This window comes from Convolutriloba macropyga, chromosome 13, assembly GCF_964194025.1.
Source record: "Convolutriloba macropyga chromosome 13, txConMacr16.3, whole genome shotgun sequence".
In the NCBI taxonomy this organism is placed as follows: Eukaryota; Metazoa; Xenacoelomorpha; order Acoela; family Convolutidae; genus Convolutriloba; species Convolutriloba macropyga.
The window spans coordinates 8,572,682-8,594,763 of NC_134480.1; the positions used below are offsets into that span (position 1 = coordinate 8,572,682).

Sequence of the window (22,082 nt, forward strand, 5' to 3'; positions counted from 1 at the left end):
TATGAATTGAAATTTTTAAAAAGTTTGCTTATTCACCCAACAAAACCACTGAGACCTTCCAAAAAGCAGAGTTTGTCCAAAGTTTAAAGAAAGACATTAGGTTATAAGAAACCCGTCTTTTAATCACAAAAACTTCGTTAACTCACTGAAAATAGCGAAAATAAAAAAAAATTATAGTTTCATTTTCTACGCTGTACGGGCTTTCTAATGATACAACTCACAGCTCTCTACGATGATTTCATCGATGGACCAAAAATGATTGAACAAAAAAGCCTTTTGACTATTTAGTTCAGCCCCCCATTATTTTGATTAGGAACAAAAATGCTCAATTCGGTAAATTTAATTAATTTTCTATCTGAGCGTTTATTGAATTAAAGTAGCTAACGTATAATAAAGCCAGAAAGGTCTCAGATGAGAAAAAAGGAGAATGAAAATCTGTGCAAATTTTCTAGAAGTTTGGCTGAGAGTAGAAAAAACAGTGAAGTTGTTAATTCTGAAATTCTATCATTTATTGGAAGCCCAAAAATGCCGTTATTCATTCGGAATTGAGATTGTGCTTGCAGTTTCTGGGGCACTGCTCTAGAAAAAACAAATCTTTTAACGTCTCCAAAATTTTCTGTCCGATGTGTTTTCCGAAAAACTCATATTTCTTAATTTCAAACTTAACAGTTGGCCAAAAGAAATGGCAACATAATTTCTGACCACATGGTTCCCAATACGTTTTGCCATCGTTTTTAAAGACTCAATTATTTTATATGAAGGCTTAGAACTTATGAGAAAGAAACATAAGAAGAATTTTGCTCGAACTCTTTTGACAGCAGTGCCATAAAGAAAAAGCTTTTAAAATTTCATCTGAAAACACTTTCTCGATTTTTAAATTTAAAATGCGAAGACTCAAGAAGGGGGATATTTGCACGTCAGTAGAAATCTTTCGGACCCTCCTCATAAATCTTGAATTCCACAATGGCCTCATTTTAAATTTTAGAGCTTATATTTCAAACATGTTCATGTTGTTGTTTTTTCCATGCTAACTTGTAACTATATAGCATGCCCATGAAAATGCTTGTAGACATTTTTTCAATTGCAAACGAAGTTTGTGGCATTTATGTTAGTCCTATCGATCTTTTTCTTCATGCAATTTGTCGCCTGACCGATTTTTCGTCTGACCCATTTTACTTTTCGTCTTCAGAAACGGGATGAAGAGGTAGCACCCAGTTGGCATTCAGTTCTCGTAGAATCTTTGAGCCCATCAGTTTCCAAGTATGGGATTCACAGAAACTGTTTTGGAGACTTATACTTATGGTGTGGAGGGTGGTTCTTAGAAATTGATCCCACGTCCTCACCCACCGCCCCCACATCATTCCCCTCAATCAACTTTTGCACCATCGCTGCGCTCACCTTACGCCCCGTCAATTAATCTAAAGCAAGCCTCACTAAACCGTGGCTAGCTAATGACAAAGCCAACCGCTCGCCGGTCGTTTGAGAGTAATTCGCCCGACGTTAGTCGGTTATGTTTCAAACAATTTAGTCGCAATCTAAGTTAGGGTTAAAAAAATTAGGTATATCTGACTGCTTTCGAATAAAGTGTGCATTTTGTCATACTATCATTTTCAACCGGCTAATACTGAAGCCAACCGCTCGCAGTTCGATTGAATGCAATTCGGGCGACGTTAGTGGGTTATGTTTGCCATGGCACATCTTCCAAAACAAAACTAAGTTTATTAAACTTAATATTTAATGTCAAGAAGAAGTCTAAGAAAAACTTCAAAAAAATCAATGTGGGAAATTTAACTACCTCAAACAAATACCTGTTTTTCTAGCCATGCCAAAAGGAGAAACTGTCGTTGATTCGACGAGATATTTCTCAGAACAGCAAGCGGGTCTTTAATGGAAAAGTCTATAATGAATCATCTATCTGACTTTTCGCGATTTTCAATCTTTCATATATCGAGGTTTCAACTAGGGGAAATGTAATCAATAATTTGTAAAAATCCACAATTTTTTTTTCATTTACCTCTTAAGTCTTGAACCAAAGGTTTTAAAATAAATTGTGGAACTTAGCTTACGATAAATTTTTTTCAATGCTGCATTAACTGTTGAAGATAAATTGAGCAACAGCTAAAATATGTAGTTTTTCAATCATTAAGATAATGAATAACAGCTAAGCAATTAATATTGTCAAAGAAAGTTTGTTTTGTTTAGAAATGCGATGGCTGAGAGTGAAAATTTGCGAATGGCAGATTTTGAAGCGATGAAGTTGAGATTGGAAAGAGCTTACAAGGCAAGGGTCATTCAGCATCATGATAAAAGAAAAATTTGCATTGTAATGTGACTTTCTTCATGCTGTTCCGTTCGAAAACAAACAAAAATTTCATAATGTTCAGCAGAAGCAGAAAAATTAAATTCTTTGTTCAGACTAAGTTCGGATTTCTACTCTGAATTTTAACATGAAATGTCTGATATGTGTCCTGATCAGAATTCTGATCATAAGAAAAAATCAGATTGAAATTTTCATGATTCAGTACTGAAATATTAAGCCTCTCAGGTCCCGGTAGTTCTTATGAAATAAAACTGCGACAGTCCCGAGACAGTCACCGGTCATGAAACCGGTTTAAGACTACTGATTTTTTCTCTCTGAAATATAATTTGCTTTACAAAAATTCGAAATGATTGAAGGTGCAATTGATATCGGCTCTCGAGGCAAAATAGATAAAAGATGATAATTATTTGCAAAAAAAGTAACCTTAAAGTAAATGCTGAAGAAAAAAAATCTTTTATTTTGACAGCAAAAATTGTGTGCAAATAAAATTAGGTCAAAATCCACTTAGAGCTTCTGATAACTCAGATTTCCGTAGGTTTAAAGTTTCAAGTTCAATCGAAAATAATTTTGTTCACTTTTTTCTGTTCACTTTTTTCATCTCTTTACAAATCAGGAAAATGAAGCAATTTTGTTTGAATCAATTGAAATACAGCATCTCTCCTTCGGTGAAATTTTTTCCGAGTTTGTCCGTAACAATTTTTTTAAATAGTGGGATTATTTGACCAAACCAAGGTTAACTTAACTCACACAGCAGACTAAATGAAAAGGGAAAAATAATAAAAAAAAAACATTCAAAAATCAAAAGGTTGCTGAAACGTTTAAAAAGATTATAACAATGAATTTTTACTACAGAAAAAGCCAAAATTAACCAATCTTAACAACAGGTCAATGATTACAGGAAGTTTTCAAATCAGTTTAGCATCAAAGAAATAAGTTTAGAAAATCAGTTTATCAGTTTTTGAAAAAACAGCCATAGCTGCCAGGAAACCTCATTTATGTTCTTTCAGACCCACTTTCTCAGGAAACAACTGAAACGTCAAATGAGGTTTTCCGTGTCTAATTGCTCTTAAACAAAGTTTTTAGCAATTATATTAGGCGATTTTTCGCTTGACCATTTTTTCGTTCGACCCTTTTGACCTTTCATCCTCAAAAAGTGGATGAACAGATAAACACCCGAAGGTCATTAAGAGCCTCTTGTTTACCTCCCCCCCCCGTTAATAACCCCCCTCCCCCACTTCACCCCCCCCCCCCTCAGCCCCATTCACCCCAATAGCCTCTTCACATCGTTCCACCCGTAACCCGGCACCCTCCACCTCTTGCCAGCACACGTAATTATTTTTTTCCTGCTGTAGCTTTTGAAAAACTTAAAGATGTAATTTTTTGTTCTTATTTTTTGATGAAATAGCATATACTGTTGAAGAAAAAAGAAATTAGACGGCTTTGTTATAAAAAAAATTAACATATCAGTTTATATTTCAAATCCAATTGCATGTCGTTTAAGATGTACTTTACTCGTTTTTCAAAAAATTTAGTCGCAATCTACAGTAGGGTAAAAAAAAAATTAGGTATATCTAATTGCTTTCAAATCAAGTGTGCATTTTTTCATACTACCACTTTCACCCGGCTAATACTGAAGCCAAGCGCTCGCAGGTCGATTGAGAGCAATTCGGGCGGCGTTAGTCGGTGATATTTTGGGGGTATTTTTGCAATGGACCCTGACGCCGTTTGAGGAACTGCATAACCCTCTAATACTTTCCATTGGACATTACCAGGACCGAGAACAGCAGATAATAGATAAGTTTGAGTCCCAGCTGAGGCAAAAACAGGTGACACTGGCCAGTCAAGCTATGCAGCTGTGTGAATTGAGAGAGATGGCGAAGAAAGAAATTGCCCAGTTAGAAAAACACTACTTGAAAGTGGTCAATGCTGAAGCTGAGAGGATAAACGTTAGTAGATAAACACTAGAATCATATAAAACCATCAAATCGTCAATCATGTCAATAACTTTTTTTGATTGATAGCATTTCGACAGTTTTTTTTCTGACGGTTTGACTTTTTGACCTCAAAAGGGGGATAAATAGGCAAGTCCCAGAGGGTATTAAGTTGCTTACCAGCTGTCTTACAGTTTGAGTAGGCTCATGGTGCATAGTTAACCCAAGCCAAGCAACTGATAAAAGAAAAGACTAAAATTGGGGGTGGGGTGGTAGGGAGGTCAAAAAAATTTATAATAAAAAACGTTACAACTTCGCAAGAGCAGATCACGGTGACTTAATTAGTTGCGATTTGAAATTGAATTTGTCGCCAAGACAAGATAGAAGTTTATTTCAGAGACGAGATAGAAAAGTGATCGACGAAATGGATGCAGAAATGACAGAATTGAGAAGAACTTTGAAAGAACAACAGACTGAGTTAGACAGGAGAGATGAAATCATAGAACAGCAGTATGCTAACATGGCGTACGTATAACTACTATTTATTTTACTTCTCCGGACCCCCATGTAATTTTTTGCATAACTTGTGAGCGCTTTCTAGTGCTTTTAATTGAATTATTACATAGGGTTTTTAAGCCGACTTTCCTGAAAAAAAAATCAAAAATCAAAAAGAACTTGCAGAACCAAAATTTTGAAATTATTTTCAATAATGGCAGCTTTGAAAAATGCAGGTATTTGTAAACGTTTTGTTTCCATTTTGTGGTTCATGACGTCACGGAAACGTTTTTTTTTTCAATTTGATATTGCACAATTCAAGTGAATCATTTGCAGAAAACTACAAAAAATTTTTGCTGCAGATTCAATTAAAATGGGCGCAACAGTGTCAACAATAAATTGCAAACCCGATTAAGTGGGCTCGTTGGGCCAAAGGTAACACCCAATTATGTGAGCACAAATGCCATTATGTCGCATTTTTAATTAATGAATCGTTTTGTCAGATGTACTCCTGACTATTAGCCGCCGTCAGCCTCTCAAACTCTCCTTTTTTTACAATCTAGGGACTGGATTATATTGGCGCTCTGTCTTTTTTGTAAGATGCTTTCACACATTTATTATAGCTGCGAAGCTGTAAGCTGAGCGTAGCTATATTGCGGTGCTCTTGGTTTTTTTACAATTCAAAGAATTTGAATTGTATTGGGGCGCTGTCTTTTTTTTTTAAGATCTGTTCACACATTTTCATGATTTTTGAAGTCAAATTGGAGTGGTGATTTTGGTCACGCCGAAACAGGAAATGGAGCGAAAAAGCGAGTGGTTTTGCGGCGTGAATTTTTTTCGCTCTAATTTTAAAGTAGAGTGAGAAAATGGTGTCTGAACAAAAATTCTGTTTCTCGGTAGTGGTTTTTTGTTCACATGCGGCAATTTCACTCTGATTTTTACTGTTTTTTCGATTTTTCGGATCGGATTTTTTTCTAAATGGTTTTCCCAATCCATTCACAGCTCATTCTAGGCCTAGTTTTTTTTTAATTGAGTTTTCATTTCTCGCTAGTGGTTTTCTCGCTAGTGGTTTTTTGTTCACATGCGGCATTTTGACATTGATTTTCTGTTTTTTATTTTTCTGATTTTTTTAAATGGTTTTCTCAATTCACTCATAGTCCATTATTGGTGTAATTTTTCTGTTTAGTCAATGAAAATTCTTTGAATTGTACGTCAGGACTTGTCCTGCTATGTTTTTTTGTTTCGTCGTCTGACGCTCTTTTTTCGTTTTACATTTGTTCACACAGCAAAGCTGAAAAAGTCAAATTTTCTGAATGACTTCTTCCTCTTACTAGCGGCATTTGCGCGCGTGACGTCATTTCTCACTCGCTTTAGCAAAGGTTTTTTGCGTTATTAGATTTTGATCACAAGTGACTTACCTCACTCAATAAAATGACTTTTGCACTTTAAGACTTAAGTTTAATTTGAATTTGTTTAAGGTCAAAGGAACTCATATGTGTAATAACGGTACCTAATAAGAGGCGTCTGCGGACTGAATTTTAACAACCTTTATTAATTTAACGCTGAATGTTTTTTTACCTAGTTTTTTTGAGCGGCGTCGATTTTTTTTCAATTTAGATCTGTGTCTGTTTCTATCTCTATTATATGGCACGCAGGTCTATTCTTTCGCAGCTATTCCGGCAATCTGCCGGCTATGTTCAATGACTTTGGTCTTTCAAATCGGGATAAACAGGTAAGGCCCTGTGGGCAGTAAGTTTCATTAGAGGCCCAAAGCTGGCTTTAGTACTAATTGAAGTGCATAGAGGAGTGCAGCTGCTGGGAAGGCCTTAATTCAAGTTTAAATGGTCATGTTTTTGAGCTCACAATGGCACAATTTTTATCGTTTTTTTTTAATAGCCGCGGAGCGATAGCGGCTATTATTGGGGACATCGTGGTTTTTATGACTCGAAGAGGAGTATTAATATTCTACAGGTTTTTTTTTAGTAGAAAGCAAGTTGTTCATGACTTGAATTTTGACTTCTTCTATTCGAGCTTTTACCTCCGCTTTTGATTGTTGACTTCTTTTTTCGTTCATTGGACTTTAACAATAGCTTTGTTTGTAGTGTATAGCAATTGGTAACAGTCTGTAATTCAAGGTGAAGAGGGCGATTTGAGAAAATTTGATCCCATTTAACTACCTGCCCCCCACCTCCCCCCCGCCCCAACGTACCTACCCCCCCACTCCCCGCAACGTACCTACCCCCGCCTACCTACACCCCCACCACCACCTCCCTGCTCCACCTACCAAACCCCCCGACCCCCCCACCCCTGAACTGAAAAAATTTTAACGCTTTTTATGTTATATTGGTCTGCTGTTTTTGTTATTTCTAGTGTTTTTTTCGATATTCTGATTTTGTCCCAGTTAGGCTAGAGATTATTTTGCACGAAGATTCGAGTCGTTTCCGGTATTCTACCGGCTATGTTTTTTTATTTCGTCGTCTCCATCGATGATTCTTACGACCTGACTTCTGTGACTTCTATTGCTTTGCAGTTAAAATTTTTGTACGTGACCTTGTTTCTGCTTTTAGGTCAATTGCGTGACTTACCTCACTCAAAAAATTGACTTCTGAACTCACTTATGGAACTTTAATTTTTAATGAAGATTTACTAGTTAATAGTGTGCATCTAAGTTGTGCCAATCTTTTATGCCCTAATTTGTGATTATTAGTCTCAAGTTTTTGATTTTGAATATCAATTTTGAAATAGCTCTTTAAGGGCGTTTTCCTTATAGAACGTATGTGTCAAAAATTGACAGTACGAAGCTAACCCGAAAAGTCTAGTGGTCTATTGAAGGACTGGTGGTCGATCTGTCTATCTCATTTCTTTTGGTGTTTAAATTCCTGGAAGGCCACGAGCGTCTATCGCGGCTATTTTCCGGCAATCTGCCGTCTATGTTTTTCAATTTTCTTTTTTTTTATTTGTCTGGAATTGACGTTTGTCAATGTTGATGAAGGTATTTTGCAAGATATAATTAATTTTACGACCATTTTTTGACCTCTCGATTTTGCTAATCTAAACACAAAATATGACACAATTTTTTGCAATTTTTTAAGTTTTTGTATTTTTTACTCAATTTTCAAGTTTTTCCAAACCCAGGGTCCCAGGAACCTCCTCTAATATTATATAATTGATTACAGCATACGGTTTGCAAGTTTTTGTAAATTTTTCTAATTTTTTGGAATTTTTCTGGGCTCAGCACAAACAAAATCATCTCTAGGGTTCAATAAGAAGATACTCAATAGTTCTTACTGGCAAAAGAAATGTTTTCAGAATTTTAATATCACGAACTTTGATTAAGTTTGCAATTTTTTTTGAAAAAAAATTGAAATTAGTTGTCTTTTGTTATGTTTTTCTTGCGTCAATGGCCAGGTAGCCGCCTCTAGGTTTTGATAGTTAGTTACTGCATAGTTAATAGGGGAACTGATTTGTTTTGAAATTTTCAAATTCACAAAATTTTGAAATTTATTTTATGAAACTTGAAATTCTTTTGATTTTTCTATAATTATTATCCTGTTCCTTTTTTTCGACTTCTGAGCCATTGCAATGTCTTTGGGTTTGCAATCGGCCGACTGGATAGCTTCTGGAGACAATAAAAGGTTTCTGAGGGAATTAACATAATAAAATTTTTGTCATTTCTTTAGTTCATTGATTTTTGCAGGGCCTATATTAAGTCATTTAGATGAGCCAGTGGACGTATTACAAAGGCAAAACAATGGTTTTGTAGATTTTAATTTTGCCAATTTAAAAAAATCACTTTAAAATTTTCCTTTTTCAATTTTTTTCAACTATTTGTCATGTTTCTCAACTTTCAATATTTATGATTATATTTCTGTTTAATTTGTTTGATTATTTTAGTTTTACAACTTTCGAGATTATTTTTTTTTGACTTGCATTATTCAATTGATCTGCTTGTCAGGTCAAGTTCTATTTATCATTCAATTATTTGGGTTGCAATTCAGGAATTGTATGTTTTTAATATGTTTTATTATGTTTTTAATTAATATGTTTTTTAATTCATTTTTTGATCACGGTTTTCGTTTTACAAGAGTCACAATTTTCCAATTTTCACGTTTGGCTTCTGACTTACCTCACTCGCTGTTTCAACTGAATGGATTTTAATTTTTTTTACGCAATGAATTACGCAATGTAGTGAATACCGTTAAAGTCAAGAGAGCAAAATAAAAAAATGGGATCAACCGATAAAGCCCTGACATTAAGTCATAGTGCATTAGGTTATCAAAGTCATTAGAGCGATTGCTAGCTGAAATTAGTACAAAACTTAATAGCTTTCAGTTTATAAGCTGAATTAAGCTTAGTTTTAGAATCTAACTGAAATTGTACTCCAGATTAGAACACTTTTTGACCCTGAAAAAGAAGGAAAAAAAATTCGGTCAATTTCTCTTTTCTTTTTTTTCTTTCTCTGTTTCAGTCCCAAACCCGTCAACGACGGTTATTTTTCTACAATTTGCCGGCTATTTTTTGTAAATCAACAAAAGCCATTAATTCGAAATCAGGTAGTTTGCACAATTTAAACATTAATTTCTTTATTTGCATTTTAAGGGATGTGATGGCTGAAAAAACAGAGCTTCGAAAGAACTTTGTTGCCCTTCAGGCGTCCTCGAAGAGAATGGGCGAAATGTGTGAACAAAGAGTGTTTGCATTGGAGACAGAGGTCAGTTTACCTTAACATGTTAGATTGTGGTCTCAAGCAAAACATGCTGTAATTTAATGGGTTCTAATGGTCCGTTCAATCCGATTTTTACTTGGGCTTATTTTCTTCTGACCAATTTGCATCTTCCTCCTCAAAAACTGGATAATCTGTTATAGTTCGAGGGCATTAAGTATCCCCGCAGCTCTCTCTGAGCTTTGTTGTACGGTTCAGTGCGTTATTAGGAAAATTAGGCTACTTTTCACACTAATCGAAAAAGTAAATACCAAAAAAGTAGAATCAAATAAGCAAAAACAGTTTTTTGCTGATACCCTCTCCGCATTTCCTCGCCCTCTGAAGCTAGCCCCCCTATGTGCAAGCTATCTAAAACCAAAACCGATCTCTCGCCTTTCGTTCGAGTGTCCGAGGCTGAGGTGCCAGACGGAAGTAATTATGTCCAGACCAAACCGAAGTGGTTCATGTTATATGATAGTATTCTGAACTCAATGTTCACATAATTTTACTTAAACCAGGAAGTTCCTTAACTACAAAAAGTTGAGGGCTATAAAAACTTAATTGCTAGAAACTTTTCCCGTTTTAAATTCTAGTGCTGTATATTTTTCCCATTTTCAAGCTTGAATTGCGCGTTTTTGTTGATATTTACAGTTCATAATGAAGTCAAATCTCCTTATGACGTCATAATTCTTTTATTCTGTTATTCCAGGCAGAAAAAGTGTCACTTGAAGATGTGGAGTCCTTCCTGGTAGGACTACCTGAGAATGAAATATGTGACCTGATGTCCAAGGTGAATTACACTCCAGTTTTGAAACAAGTCATCAAATACCTCAAAGAAGCCAACCCAGCTATGGCCACTTCCCTCATAGAAGAACAGTTAGTCATTGTTGCGGGATCTCTCTAAAACTTGATACCCAGGCCGAGATCTGGACCGAAAATCATCGTTTTCAGAAAAAATGAAGGTCGCATACAGGCAATTTCCGTCTACGACAGACAGTCTGGACATAGAAACTTTCAATATGGCACCTCAACCTGGGCAGAAAGATCAATCTTCACCAGATCAGACCTTTATGAACCAGAGAGATAACACTTTATATTAAAACAAGGGGGCTCGGTAATGTGCGTTTGCGCATAATGTTCCGATCCACGTTTTTTTTAATTGAGGAAGAGATAGAAAACCTCCGAAAATTCACATATCGCTCAACTAACAACTAAGTGAAAAAATAACTCTGGATTAGAGGGTCGATTAGACTTGCCATTAATGAATGTCCTAGAAAAGACAAAAATAAAAATCAAATAATAGCAAACATTAATTATAGAAATAAGCTATTCTTGAAGAACAAACAATATCTTCAATTGCGCATTTTTCAACGCCAATTGAACCACTTCAATAGTTCAATAATGTGGCAAGGAAACAGAAAAACGCAGAAATAGCCAAATACCCAAAAACCAAGTTTTCCTTATAAAAATGAACAGTACGAAAGCCCAGAAATCATTAATTAAAAGAATTGGTTAACGAGAAAGAGAATGCGAACTGTCAAAACAGAGACCAAACTAAAAAAAGACATACATACGATAAATGTGAGAAATCTGAAAACTCCACTGATTTTTTTAAAACAAAAACTTTCAAAAAAATGAACAAATTATAACCTATTTAATCATAACAAAAACACATTAACTTGCAGCCACTCAGGAAGCCTGTTGCGCTTTTTATTATTTAGGCTGAGTGACAAGACAAGAAAAAAAACATCAAATAAGGACAGAACTGAAAATTGCACAAAAAACATGGAAACAACAGTGTTGAAGACATTAAAATTAGAAGACACTGAAAACCAATAAAATTTTAATTCGAAAAAAAGGGGTTTCCTTTTTTGTTTCAGTCACCTTTGGTTTCAAATGAGGGTTCTTTGTATAGAGTTTTTTAATTGCTCTTGAACGCAGTTCATAGCAATTATTGTAAACGTGTGTGTTTTTTATGCAAATTTTTCTCTTGAGAGTTTTGCGCTTTTCTTCTAGAACATTCTTAGACTTCTCACGTGACTTTTTCACGCTTTCGTTCATCATTTTTGAGTGAACTCTAGTGCTCCGAAGTAAAGCTCGTTGCTAATATAAAATCGGTTGCAGCACAGCAAAATTAAGTAACTCGTAGCGCAGTGGTTAGTACGGGTGGCCATAGTTCAGGAGGTCAGGGGTTCGAATCCCGATGGTGTCGGGGTTTTATGCACCCATAAAGAAAAATTGATTTATTCTACAGTCCCTGAATTAAATTGCCTCGCCTGTCGTTCAAGAGCAATTCTTCCGACATTTGTCAGTTTATGTTTATGGACAACAGAAGGAAACAAAAATTTTGAAAAGTATAAAAAACTCACGAATTTTTGACGAAAACCAAATATTAATCTCTAAAGACATCAGCCAAAAAAACACAATCAACCCCAGAAATACTGTTAGGAGCAACTGAAAGTTGAAGAGCTCTATCAATCATGAGGCTTGGTTACTTGCTAACGAAAAATCAGTAAATAGATTCAATCAGTCAATCATAGAAGCAATGAAAACTTTTGGTTGTAATGAATATGCTGTACAACAAAAAGAACGTCAATGAGAGGCAAAAACAAAAAAACGCCCATAATTTTTTTGAGAGAACGGTTTTTTGCCAGCCTATGAAACCATAAGTCATTGCTTGAAATTTTAAAAAAGTTCTCTTGCACCGTTGTTAGTGCCAACTGAAGCTCTCATTAATCTGATAATTTGAAAAGGGAACAAATATCAATTTCAATTATAGGTAAACATGAAAAAATACCAAAATTTTTTTGAATATAAGCTCTAAGAAAGCCAACAAAACACTGTTTCAACAAAAACCCCTTCAAGAGTGTTTTTGTCAAACTTAACTGACATTTACTAGAAACCATACTTTTTAAAAGTCAAAAAACGCATTAGATAATAAATGAAAGTATTTTATAGATTCACCTACAACTCTTAAAAAGCCCAATTGGATATTTGATGAATACGACATAGTCGTGAAGCCGCAAAAAATGACAAATGAAGCCAAACAAAAGCAATGATATAATGTTCACGAAACCAAATAATCATTGCCCTTAAAACTACGAACCTTTTTTTTAACACTTAATGTTTATTTTTTGGCCTCATGTTGTTGTGAATAGAATCTGTCAATAATTGGGCCTTAATTTGAAATCATTCTCGTCTGTAATCAACATAAAAAGTCAGAATTGACAGAACATAAACCGAGCCCTGATTTGCTTCATTTCCATGTAAGGCTCGGTAACAATTAGACAAAAAAAACAAAAAGATTAAGGTTAAAAAATTTGGTTAACAGATAACTAAAAAACAGATAATTTTTAAAAACAGATAATATAATAGAAATGAATTTTCAATTGAAAACCCTTAGAAATCATTGGAAAATATCCCACAAGTTTATGATTAGGTATGTATCTATAATAGTGCATTAAGAGCTGTCATTGTTCAATTTTTCTATATGGTTACAACAAGAACTACAAATAGACAAAAAAATTTCAATTAAGACTTGCCAGAAAACGTTGTCGAAGCCATAACGCAATATTTTGCCCCTCAAAATAAGTTTGATTGCGCCTTTGTCAAAAAACAATATTGCGGTATGTGAGCGCTCATTAATGAGACTAGATAACTTGTAGACAAAGATGAAAAATGAGCAAAATTAAAATTTTTTTTGAATTTTTAGGAAAAAAATTATTTCCAAGTTTTTGAAAGCGGTTAGCTACAAACAGAAAAAATTAAATAGGTTGGTTATTCGTCTAAAAGACGCCCTTGAGACCTTTGTTTATCCAAAATATGTTCAGAAGGAGAACGTCAAATATAACAAAAATCATAAAAAATATTATTTTATTTGTGAAAAACCCACCTCGAAGCAGAAAAAGTCATAACAAATTTTATAGGAACATTAGATTTTGTGGCACCAATACCATGTGACATCTTCCCTTGTTACCAATTTTGACATATATGACTTGTAATTAACTAGACTAGATAACAAACAGACAATAAAAGGAATAAAGTTGCAGAGTTATAGTCTTTCTTCAATTTTTTGAAACAAATTGATTTGAAAGCCGTGAAAGCCATCAGGTATCTACTCAAAACAGAATGTCGGCTCATTTATTTTTCCATAAGAAGCCAAAGAAACCTGTCATTTTACTGAAACTTTCATATGAATAAAAATAGAGAGTAAAAATGACAGAAGAAGACAAAATTAAAAAATTCAAATAAATTCTTCGATTAAGTGGTGTCGAAGCTGTTAATACCATAATCCATATCTTTAAAAGGTTTAATAAATACAATTTTGCTTTGTTTTGAACGCCAATAATGTGATTTCCGATCTGTCAATAATGTGAAATGTGACAAAACAATAAAACTTGAAAAAATGGGCAAAGGCCAACTAGTTGGATCAAAGCCAGAAAACTAAAAACTAAGGCGTAAGCCCTCAATAAAAGTTATATTTATAAATAGTTGATTTTATATTTTTTTATTTTTTAAATAATTCAGTAGGGAGAAGAAAAACTCTTGTCTTGCTGACGCTAAGTTGCAAGATGACCAAATTAATAGAAAAAAAGGCAAATTTCAATAAGCTTTTATTTATTCAAAAATCAATTGTTTTTAAAACTCAAAACGACTATAAGCCATCAAGTATGAATTTATGTGGCGTGATAGCCGAGAGGTAAGGTGTGTGGTTCACACGCCAATGATTGAGAGCTCAATCCCCTGCCTCCGTGAAGCTGTCTGTGTGAGGATGAGCTCTTACTTAACCATAGCTTCAGGTTGACCATAGCCTGACCAATGTTGGCTGCAATGATGGTACCACGTGAAAGTTTCAGACGCAAAAAAAAGTGGCAATAGTCACCAAAAAAGAGCAATGCTGCTCATGAAAAGAACAGTCTGAAATGTGGGGAATAATAAGAAAAAGGGCAGCTGAAAACAGGCTACTGTAGGCCTAATGTTGTTCCACTGCGATTACGCAGAAACCACAATTATTATTATTATTAGATACAGTTATTTGGAGCCAATTAGGAAGCCAATTTCTGCTATCACCGGTGAGCTTTGACTTGAAATGTTCTCTTCTTTAATGAATATAAAAAACATCGAAAAAAAAAAAGAAAGACTGAGTGATTTCAATCCGGTTTTTTTGGAATGTAACAGTACCAGATTGGTTCAAAACTAGCCCTACTAATTCGAATGTTATAGATATGGATAATTTGTTAAAAAAATCAAACTTAATTGCTCCGTTTTTTATAATCAACAAGTAAAAGTAGCAGAAAAACGGCAAAATTATAATTACAGAGTACTCAATAAAATTGGAATTAATAATAGCCTTTTTTAGTTGACAAAGATTGGGTGTGTACTTCCGGAAAATTCTATCAAAATGGACTAAGGAAGCTTTTTGGTGCTATTCATGATTGAAAAAGGCTGAAATTTTGAAATATTTAGCCGAATTTATTGCCAAAAAAGTACATCAAAATAGTCAACAATACTTTTTTTGTCTTTAGAAATAAAGACAACAACACTATTCTTATAAATTTTAACCATTTTTAGCAAATTTGGCAAAATTTTAGGCAAAAATTGCGGAAAATGTGAATAAAAATAACGCAAATTGGTCTAATATTCACAAAAATTATAACATCGATAACTCGCTCTAGAAAACGAAATTCAAGAAAATCTTTCTAATTCCGTTTTCTACACTGGACAGGCTTTTTAATGATACCACTCACAACTCTCTACGATGAATATATCGATCGGTCAAAATTGTCTGAACAAAAGAACCATTTGAGTATATAGTTCCTCCCCCCTCAAGAAGGGTCGGAACAATTATGGTTTCAGTCAAATTACTTTAAGAAACATAGATTTAATTACTTATAAGTTAGACAGGGAAACGATTTATCTCGATGACCTGAAGGCAGCTAGTTACGGTAGTTCACCCCTTACCGAAAACTCCTAATGAAAATCACTTTAACATTTCGGCCGCAATTTTATGCTCGTAAATAGTTAATATAAAGCCTAAGGGCGAGTATAATACATGAATAACTTGTATTAGGAATTGTCCTGTGGTAATTTACATCTGGACTTCTTTACTGGACCGTATTGGAGGTCCAAAAATTTTTTATTCTCTCCGGTGAAGCAGTCGTAAGAATCAGCCCTGGATGATTTAAAAGTCCGGGAGACCCCAAATTTGTTATTTTTGTTATTTGTAGACCATACCATCAAAACATCTTAAAATTACTCTTAGCTGTCTGGACTATCTTCCAAAATAATATAGCACGCGCACTTTAGGTTTGCAAATAGTACCCCATAAGTTTAAAGGGAGGGGGGGGGTGTAGAAAGGAGAATATTCCATTTCAGTGCTGGTGATTTTTGGATTCCAACGTGTGACTTCCTGGTGGGGAAAGTGTGTAGTAAACTGGATGTGGACTACCAGTTCAAAGAGCAGCTCATGAGGGCCATAAAGGCGTACTTTACAGAGGACAACCTGGTCCAGTGTCTGGGCAGATTCAACTCAACCCAACAGATGGTCATACTTCAGAGGGCTAATTTGAAGGTAAAGTATGACCAAATCGGATCTTTTCCGTTTGTGAACCCCCCTCTCCACACCAGTACGTTATGCACACACAGTTACAGAGCACGTGCCATTACATAGTAAATGATTATGTAAAAATTTGGCACATGCGTCTTGGGGGGGGGAGGAGGGGGTGTTGGGGTGCAAATACTATGCACCCACTAAGCAGCATGGGTTGGGGCGCAGAAATCAAAGAAATCTTTTCAAGACTTTTTCCTGGTTAATCCGTTCGCCGAAATGTCTCGTTGGACGATTCTGGGTCACTGTGATTGGCTGAGACCAGATTGACTTGATGGTTCCCTCTTATTTGATGAGAACCCGCTATATTAAAAGTAACCAAGGAAGTTGATCCATTGATTTACGGAGTAACCAAGTTTTAATGTTGTTATCAATTGCTCTCCAACAAAAATTGTAGCAATTATATTAGTTCTGTTATCTTTTTATTTATGCATTTTTTGGCTTGACCGATTTGTCGTCTGACCCATTTGACTTTTCGTCCTCAAAAACGGGATAAAGGAGTAACGCCCAGAGGGTTTTAAGTTCTCTTAGAGCACTACGCCTAATCAGGCTCTTAGAATGGGATTCACCAAAACCGTTTTGAGGAGACAATTTCATGGTGATAAGGACTAGCTGTTCTTAATCTTAAAGCTCTGATCCTCTAGGTCTCCCCACTATGCTAGCATCTCTCTCAAGCTAGGTACTACCAAAGCCAACCGCTCGCCTCTCCTTTGAGAGCAAACGTTCGTCGGTTATGTTTTTTGTTTGTGTTTGAGACGACAAGACACATGACACGAGGAGTAAAGGTGAAAGGCAGTTCTTATTTTTAAAAGATTGAACCCCCCCCCCCCAACCACATCTCATGAGAAACCTTTTCAAAGTTGATTTGATATTTGAGTTGCATTATATATACTCTTAAACTAAACCCAACAAAAACATTAAAATCTACATGATTTTTTTTTATCGTGATGCGCTTAGCTGAGATTTCGACTTATGAAAGCCGATATTTGGTGGTTAACCAATGTTTTAAAACATATCTCTAGTCTAATCATTTGTTAATTTGTTAAAAGAGCACGTCTAAGTTTCACGTTGTTGGACAAAAGAGTCAAGTTTTTGTTGCAATTTTGGCGGTTTTTAAATCATCTTGAAAGTTGCAATAACATTGGGAACATGCTGCAAGGGCACAAAGGGGGCATCAAGGGTTTTCAGAGGCATCAATTGATTGAAGTCTTTTGTCATCTTCTTTAAAATTGGCTCTGAAACTGTAGGCTGAAATGTTGCCAATATGGTCAGTACATCAATTTGTGGGAAAGGGGTAACTCACGTTGCCTAAAACCGGAGCGAGAAAAATCGAAAAAAAAACTACGGAGAAAAAACGCGTCCGAGACCGGAAACGGGGCGAACGAACGTGCCGTAAGCCGTTTTTACCTTTACGACTCGTGTTTCTCCATCTCGTCCTGACGTTGTCTCCATGACTCTTCCCAGTGGCCAAATGCCTCTTGGTGTTTGGTCTTTCAACACCCAAACAATGTCGTCCACTTTGAGAGGTCGATCGTTGCTGTTTGACCATTTCGACCGTCGGCTAAGCGTTGGCAGATACTCTTTCACCAAGCGTCGCCATACATGGTTCATCAGCTTCTGCGTGTTCTTCCATGTCTTCAAGCGTGCAGGTTGCTGGTCTCCAAATTGTCCTGGTGGCAAGCTATTGAAGGGACGCTGGATAAGAAAGTGGTTTGGAGTCAAAGGTTCCTCGTTGTCAGGCTGCTCAGCAACGTTAGTCAGTGGTCTGGAGTTGAGGATTGATTCTGTTTCCACCATAATTGTTAGGAAAGTGTCAAAAGAGAGTCTTCTGGATCCTAGAATGAGGAGGAGCGTTCTTTTGGCGCTCTGGATCAAACGCTCCCAGACACCGCCAAATGAGCGCCGTATGGGGGATTGAATTTCCACGTTGTATTGGCTACTGCTAAAGCTTTGTAGATTCTGTCATTGTCCAAGGCTTTAACAGTTTTCTTCAGTTCTTCAGAGGCGCCAACGAAAGTTTTCCCGTTGTCGCTGTAGAGAAGTTGGGGCTGGCATCGACGACTGCAAAATCTTCTGAAGGCATTGAGAAAGGTATCTGTATTGAGGTCTGGACACGTTTCTAAGTGAACTGCTCGCGTCACCATGCATGTAAATATTAGACCATAATGTTTTTCTAAAATGCCTTTGGAATCTTCGATGTAGAAGGGTCCAAAGAAATCTACACCAGAATTAGCAAAGGGGAACTGTGTTTTTGCTGTTGGAAAACGAAAACTAGGTAATGGTGCCATAATTGGTTGAATGTTTTTCGTGTCAAAGCGTCGACATAAGAAACAATGAAACCGTACGCTTGCTAACGCTTTCCGAAGGCCAATCACATGGTAACGTTGTTGAATGAATGCTTTTGTTGGTTCTGTGGACTGGTGAATACATATTTGATGGGCATGTTCCAAAAACAAACGAACAATTTTGTCCTTGGCGTGCAAAATTATTGGGCGTTTTTCCAAATCCAGTTGTGTTGGTGCATACTGCAATCGACCACAAGATCTGAGTAATCCGTCCTCATCCAACAGCGGATTTAAGCATCGTATTTTGCACTTAGAATCTAGTTTGATCCCACGTTGTAAGGAATTAACGGTCGAATGGAAAAAACTGTCCTGAGATAATTTCAGGAGATAATTTCTTGATAATTGAATGTCTTCAGTTGTGTATTGGTGATTGTTCGTTCGCATTTTCTTTGCACGATTAATTAGGTTGAAAACTGTTGCAACTGTCAGAAGAAGTTTTTTCCATGTTGAGAATTTACTCGGATCGACTATAGGTTTAATTGTCTTGGGACTTCTTGTGACTGCCGCACATGTTGCCCGTATTTTGTTTATATCATTCCAGGTCGACTCGCTTTGGCAAAGAAATTGGGGTGGATCTAACCATTTCTGCTGAATTTCCTTTGTCTCAAGACCGCGAGTTCCGTGATCGTCGGGATTGAGATAAGTTGAGATGTGATGCCATTGCAGGGGTGAAGAACTTTTATGAATTTCTTGCAATCTGTTTGAAACAAAAACGTTTTGCTTCTTATTTGAGGCTATCCAGTCCAAAACTACTTGACTGTCGGAGCAGAGAAAAATTTTGTCGAATGTCAGTGTCATTTCTCTTTGGATCAGTTGTAGAAGGCGCACTCCTATAACAGCAGCTTCTAGTTCCATTTTTGGCACACTTATTTGTTTAATGGGAGCAACTTTGCATTTTCCCATGAGAAAACATGCTTGTGGCGGAGTGGTTTGATTATTGGTTGTACGGAGGTAAGCAACGGCTGCCATAGCTGCCATTGAGGCATCCACAAAAATATGAAGTTGGCTGCTTGTGATTTTACTGAAATTGTGAACAGTTCTTGGTATTCGGATTTCGGGCATGGCAAAGTAGCTGTTTAGAACTTTCTGGAGGTCATGGCGTAGTTCATGTGGTATCAAATCATCCCATTTTCTTCCAAGTTTCCAAATCTGCTGCAAAACCATTTTGATTCTAATTGTCAGGAGAGACAACAGACCGAAGGGATCGAAGATTGAAGATACCAAACTGAATATTTTCCTTTGTGTGTACACTGTTGCATCTTTAGGAGATTGTTGTAGGGGAAACATGACAAAATCGTCAGTTGTTATCTTCCATTTTTGACCAAGGACTCTTATGATCTCTTTTGTTTCGTCTTTGTCGTCGGAAGAGATTTCAGCGAGTACGTCCGGTTCGTTCGAAACAAATTTTGTCAACCTGAAGCCACCATTTTTCAGGCATCTTGTTGTCTGTTATATGACTTCTTTGGCTTCTGAAATTGTTGGCAGGGACTGGATGTAGTCATCCATATAAAAGTGGTGTTTAATAGCGTTCAAGGCGGCTGGAAATTCATTTTTGTTGTCTTCTGCACATTTATTGAGCACATAAATTGCGCAAAATGGTGAACATGTTGCGCCAAAGATTAATCTAGTGAATTGAAATTGTCGAATGGAGTTGTCTATCATCCAAAGGAAACGAAGAGCAGACTGGTCTTCTTGTCTCACGGCAATCTGCATAAACATTCCTTCGATGTCTGACAAAACAACAGCAACCGGGTTTTCTCTGAATCTCAACAGCACTCCAACTAAGTTATTTAGCAAATCAGGACCAGTTAGAAGATTTGAGTTCAGTGATTCACCGCGGAATTTTGATGCTGCGTTGGCAACTCTTCTCACTTTTCCGGGTTTGTTTGGATTAGTGACTGGATGATGAGGTAAGTACCATATTGACTCTGGGGGTGGTGCTTGCATTTCGACTGGCTTGACAAAATTTTTATCCAAGTCCGTTTGGAGTGTCTGGTTGTACTTCTGATTGAGACCGGGATCGTTTTGTAGTCGTTTTTGTAGACTTTTTAGTTGATTGACTGCTGAGAAATAGTTATTCTGGAGTTTATTTACAGGTTTCCAAGGAAGGCCAATCTGATATCTTTCACCGTTGTGACAGATTGAGTTTTCCATTGTTTGCACTGCTAATCGGTCTAATGAGCTGTCTTCATTCTGTTCGGGTAATATACCTTCAGCTTCTATTTTCCAGAATCTTTGAACTAATTCGTCCAATGGTTCCTCTTCAGTGTCTTTCCGGCAGACATGGTAAATGAATGGTTGGCGAGGGGGCTTGTTTGAGTTCATTGTTTTAGGAGATAGCTCGTACTCTCCAGCGAGAGTCCAACCAAGCTTTGTTTTTACGCCGAATGGACGCTTTTTGCTACCTTGGATTACGTCGACTGGATATGTGAAGGCAAACGTATTGACACCAAGAAGGGCGCCTATTGCACCGTTGGCTATGTCAGGGAAATAAATGTGACTAAGTTCCTTAAAGGTGTCGCATAATTGATTGAGTTCAAGAACGTTAGCGGGTGATACATTGAGACATGGCGTGCTATAGGCTCTTGCAATGCTGAAGTATTGATTGATGTTGTCATAAGGCGTTACTGTCACTGTTTCACTAATTTTGGACAGTGGCATTTCATGTTCAGTGTTTAGGTACTGCAGAGTTGTTGATGCTTGTGCTTCGCAGGGAAGCTCAAGAAAGCTAGTAACTTTATCCAGCAGGAAGGTGAACTGGCTTCCGGGATCAATCAAGGCGTAGGTATCAAACACTTTACTTCCGTTTACAAATGAAACTGGTATTATTTGTAGTTGTTCATACCATTCAGGAGGAGGAATTGTATTTCGGTTGATACTGAAGTTTTGGGTCGGATTCGAAGCATTCAAACGGGCGCGTTGAATATTTTGTTGCTGTGATTGTCTTTTACCAGAAAACGATTGACCGTATCTTGTTTGCTGGCTCTTTGTACTGCTGACAGTGTCAGTACTTTTGTTTTGATTTTGTTGTTGAAAGGATGGCTGTGTTTGGGGGCTTGCTAGATTTTGTGTCGGCTGATTGGGATTGCTTGTTGAGAAGGCAGCGGTGGGCCGCTTAACTTGTTTCGAAGGATCATGCAAAGTTGTGTGGTGAAATCCTTTACATGTTTGGCATCGTTTTGTGGACGGACATGACTGCTTAAAATGTTTGTTGCTTAAACAGTTCGAGCAAAGATTGTTCTTGCTCACAATGTCATACCTTTGGTCTGGCGCACATTTCTGGTATTCAGGGCATGTTGCGAGTATGTGACTTCCTTTGCATTTCTCGCAGGACTTGTTTGACTGATCAGCATCTTTACGCGGAGGAAAGGGTGGTTGACCATGCTGGTTTGCAGGGCGACTTGAGTGCAATGAATTCGGTTTCCAATTGTTTTGTGAAATATTAGAAAATTGATTCATAGCATTGCTGTTCCTATTATCATTGTTGTTGTTAATTCTGATAATGCTATTACTGTTTTGACCGAAAGTGTTCCAATTATTAAACGGCTTATGAACATTTTCTCTGTTGATTTTGTCGTATACTTGGGCCTGTACTTCAAGCCACTTCTGAAAATCAGAGACGGTTGGTTGATTTCCAATTGATGTTATTGTATACTCTGTCCATTTTATCAGAATATTATGT

The 22,082-nt window shown here is 36.6% G+C and overlaps 2 protein-coding genes across 2 annotated transcripts in view; one reads left to right on the top strand and one right to left on the bottom strand.

Moving 5' to 3' along the window:
• Positions 1-22,082, bottom strand: part of LOC142352294 (xaa-Pro dipeptidase-like) — a 453,762-nt gene that overhangs the window by 237,823 nt on the left and 193,857 nt on the right. The gene's annotated exons all lie outside the window — the stretch shown is intronic.
• Positions 1-22,082, top strand: part of LOC142352306 (uncharacterized) — a 69,681-nt gene that overhangs the window by 36,140 nt on the left and 11,459 nt on the right. The window contains exons 10-15 of the mRNA XM_075404838.1: positions 2,203-2,281; positions 4,093-4,266; positions 4,649-4,776; positions 9,346-9,457; positions 10,158-10,324; positions 15,824-16,019. Coding sequence (XP_075260953.1) covers positions 2,203-2,281; positions 4,093-4,266; positions 4,649-4,776; positions 9,346-9,457; positions 10,158-10,324; positions 15,824-16,019 — 856 coding nt within the window. The remainder of the gene's footprint in view (positions 1-2,202; positions 2,282-4,092; positions 4,267-4,648; positions 4,777-9,345; positions 9,458-10,157; positions 10,325-15,823; positions 16,020-22,082) is intronic.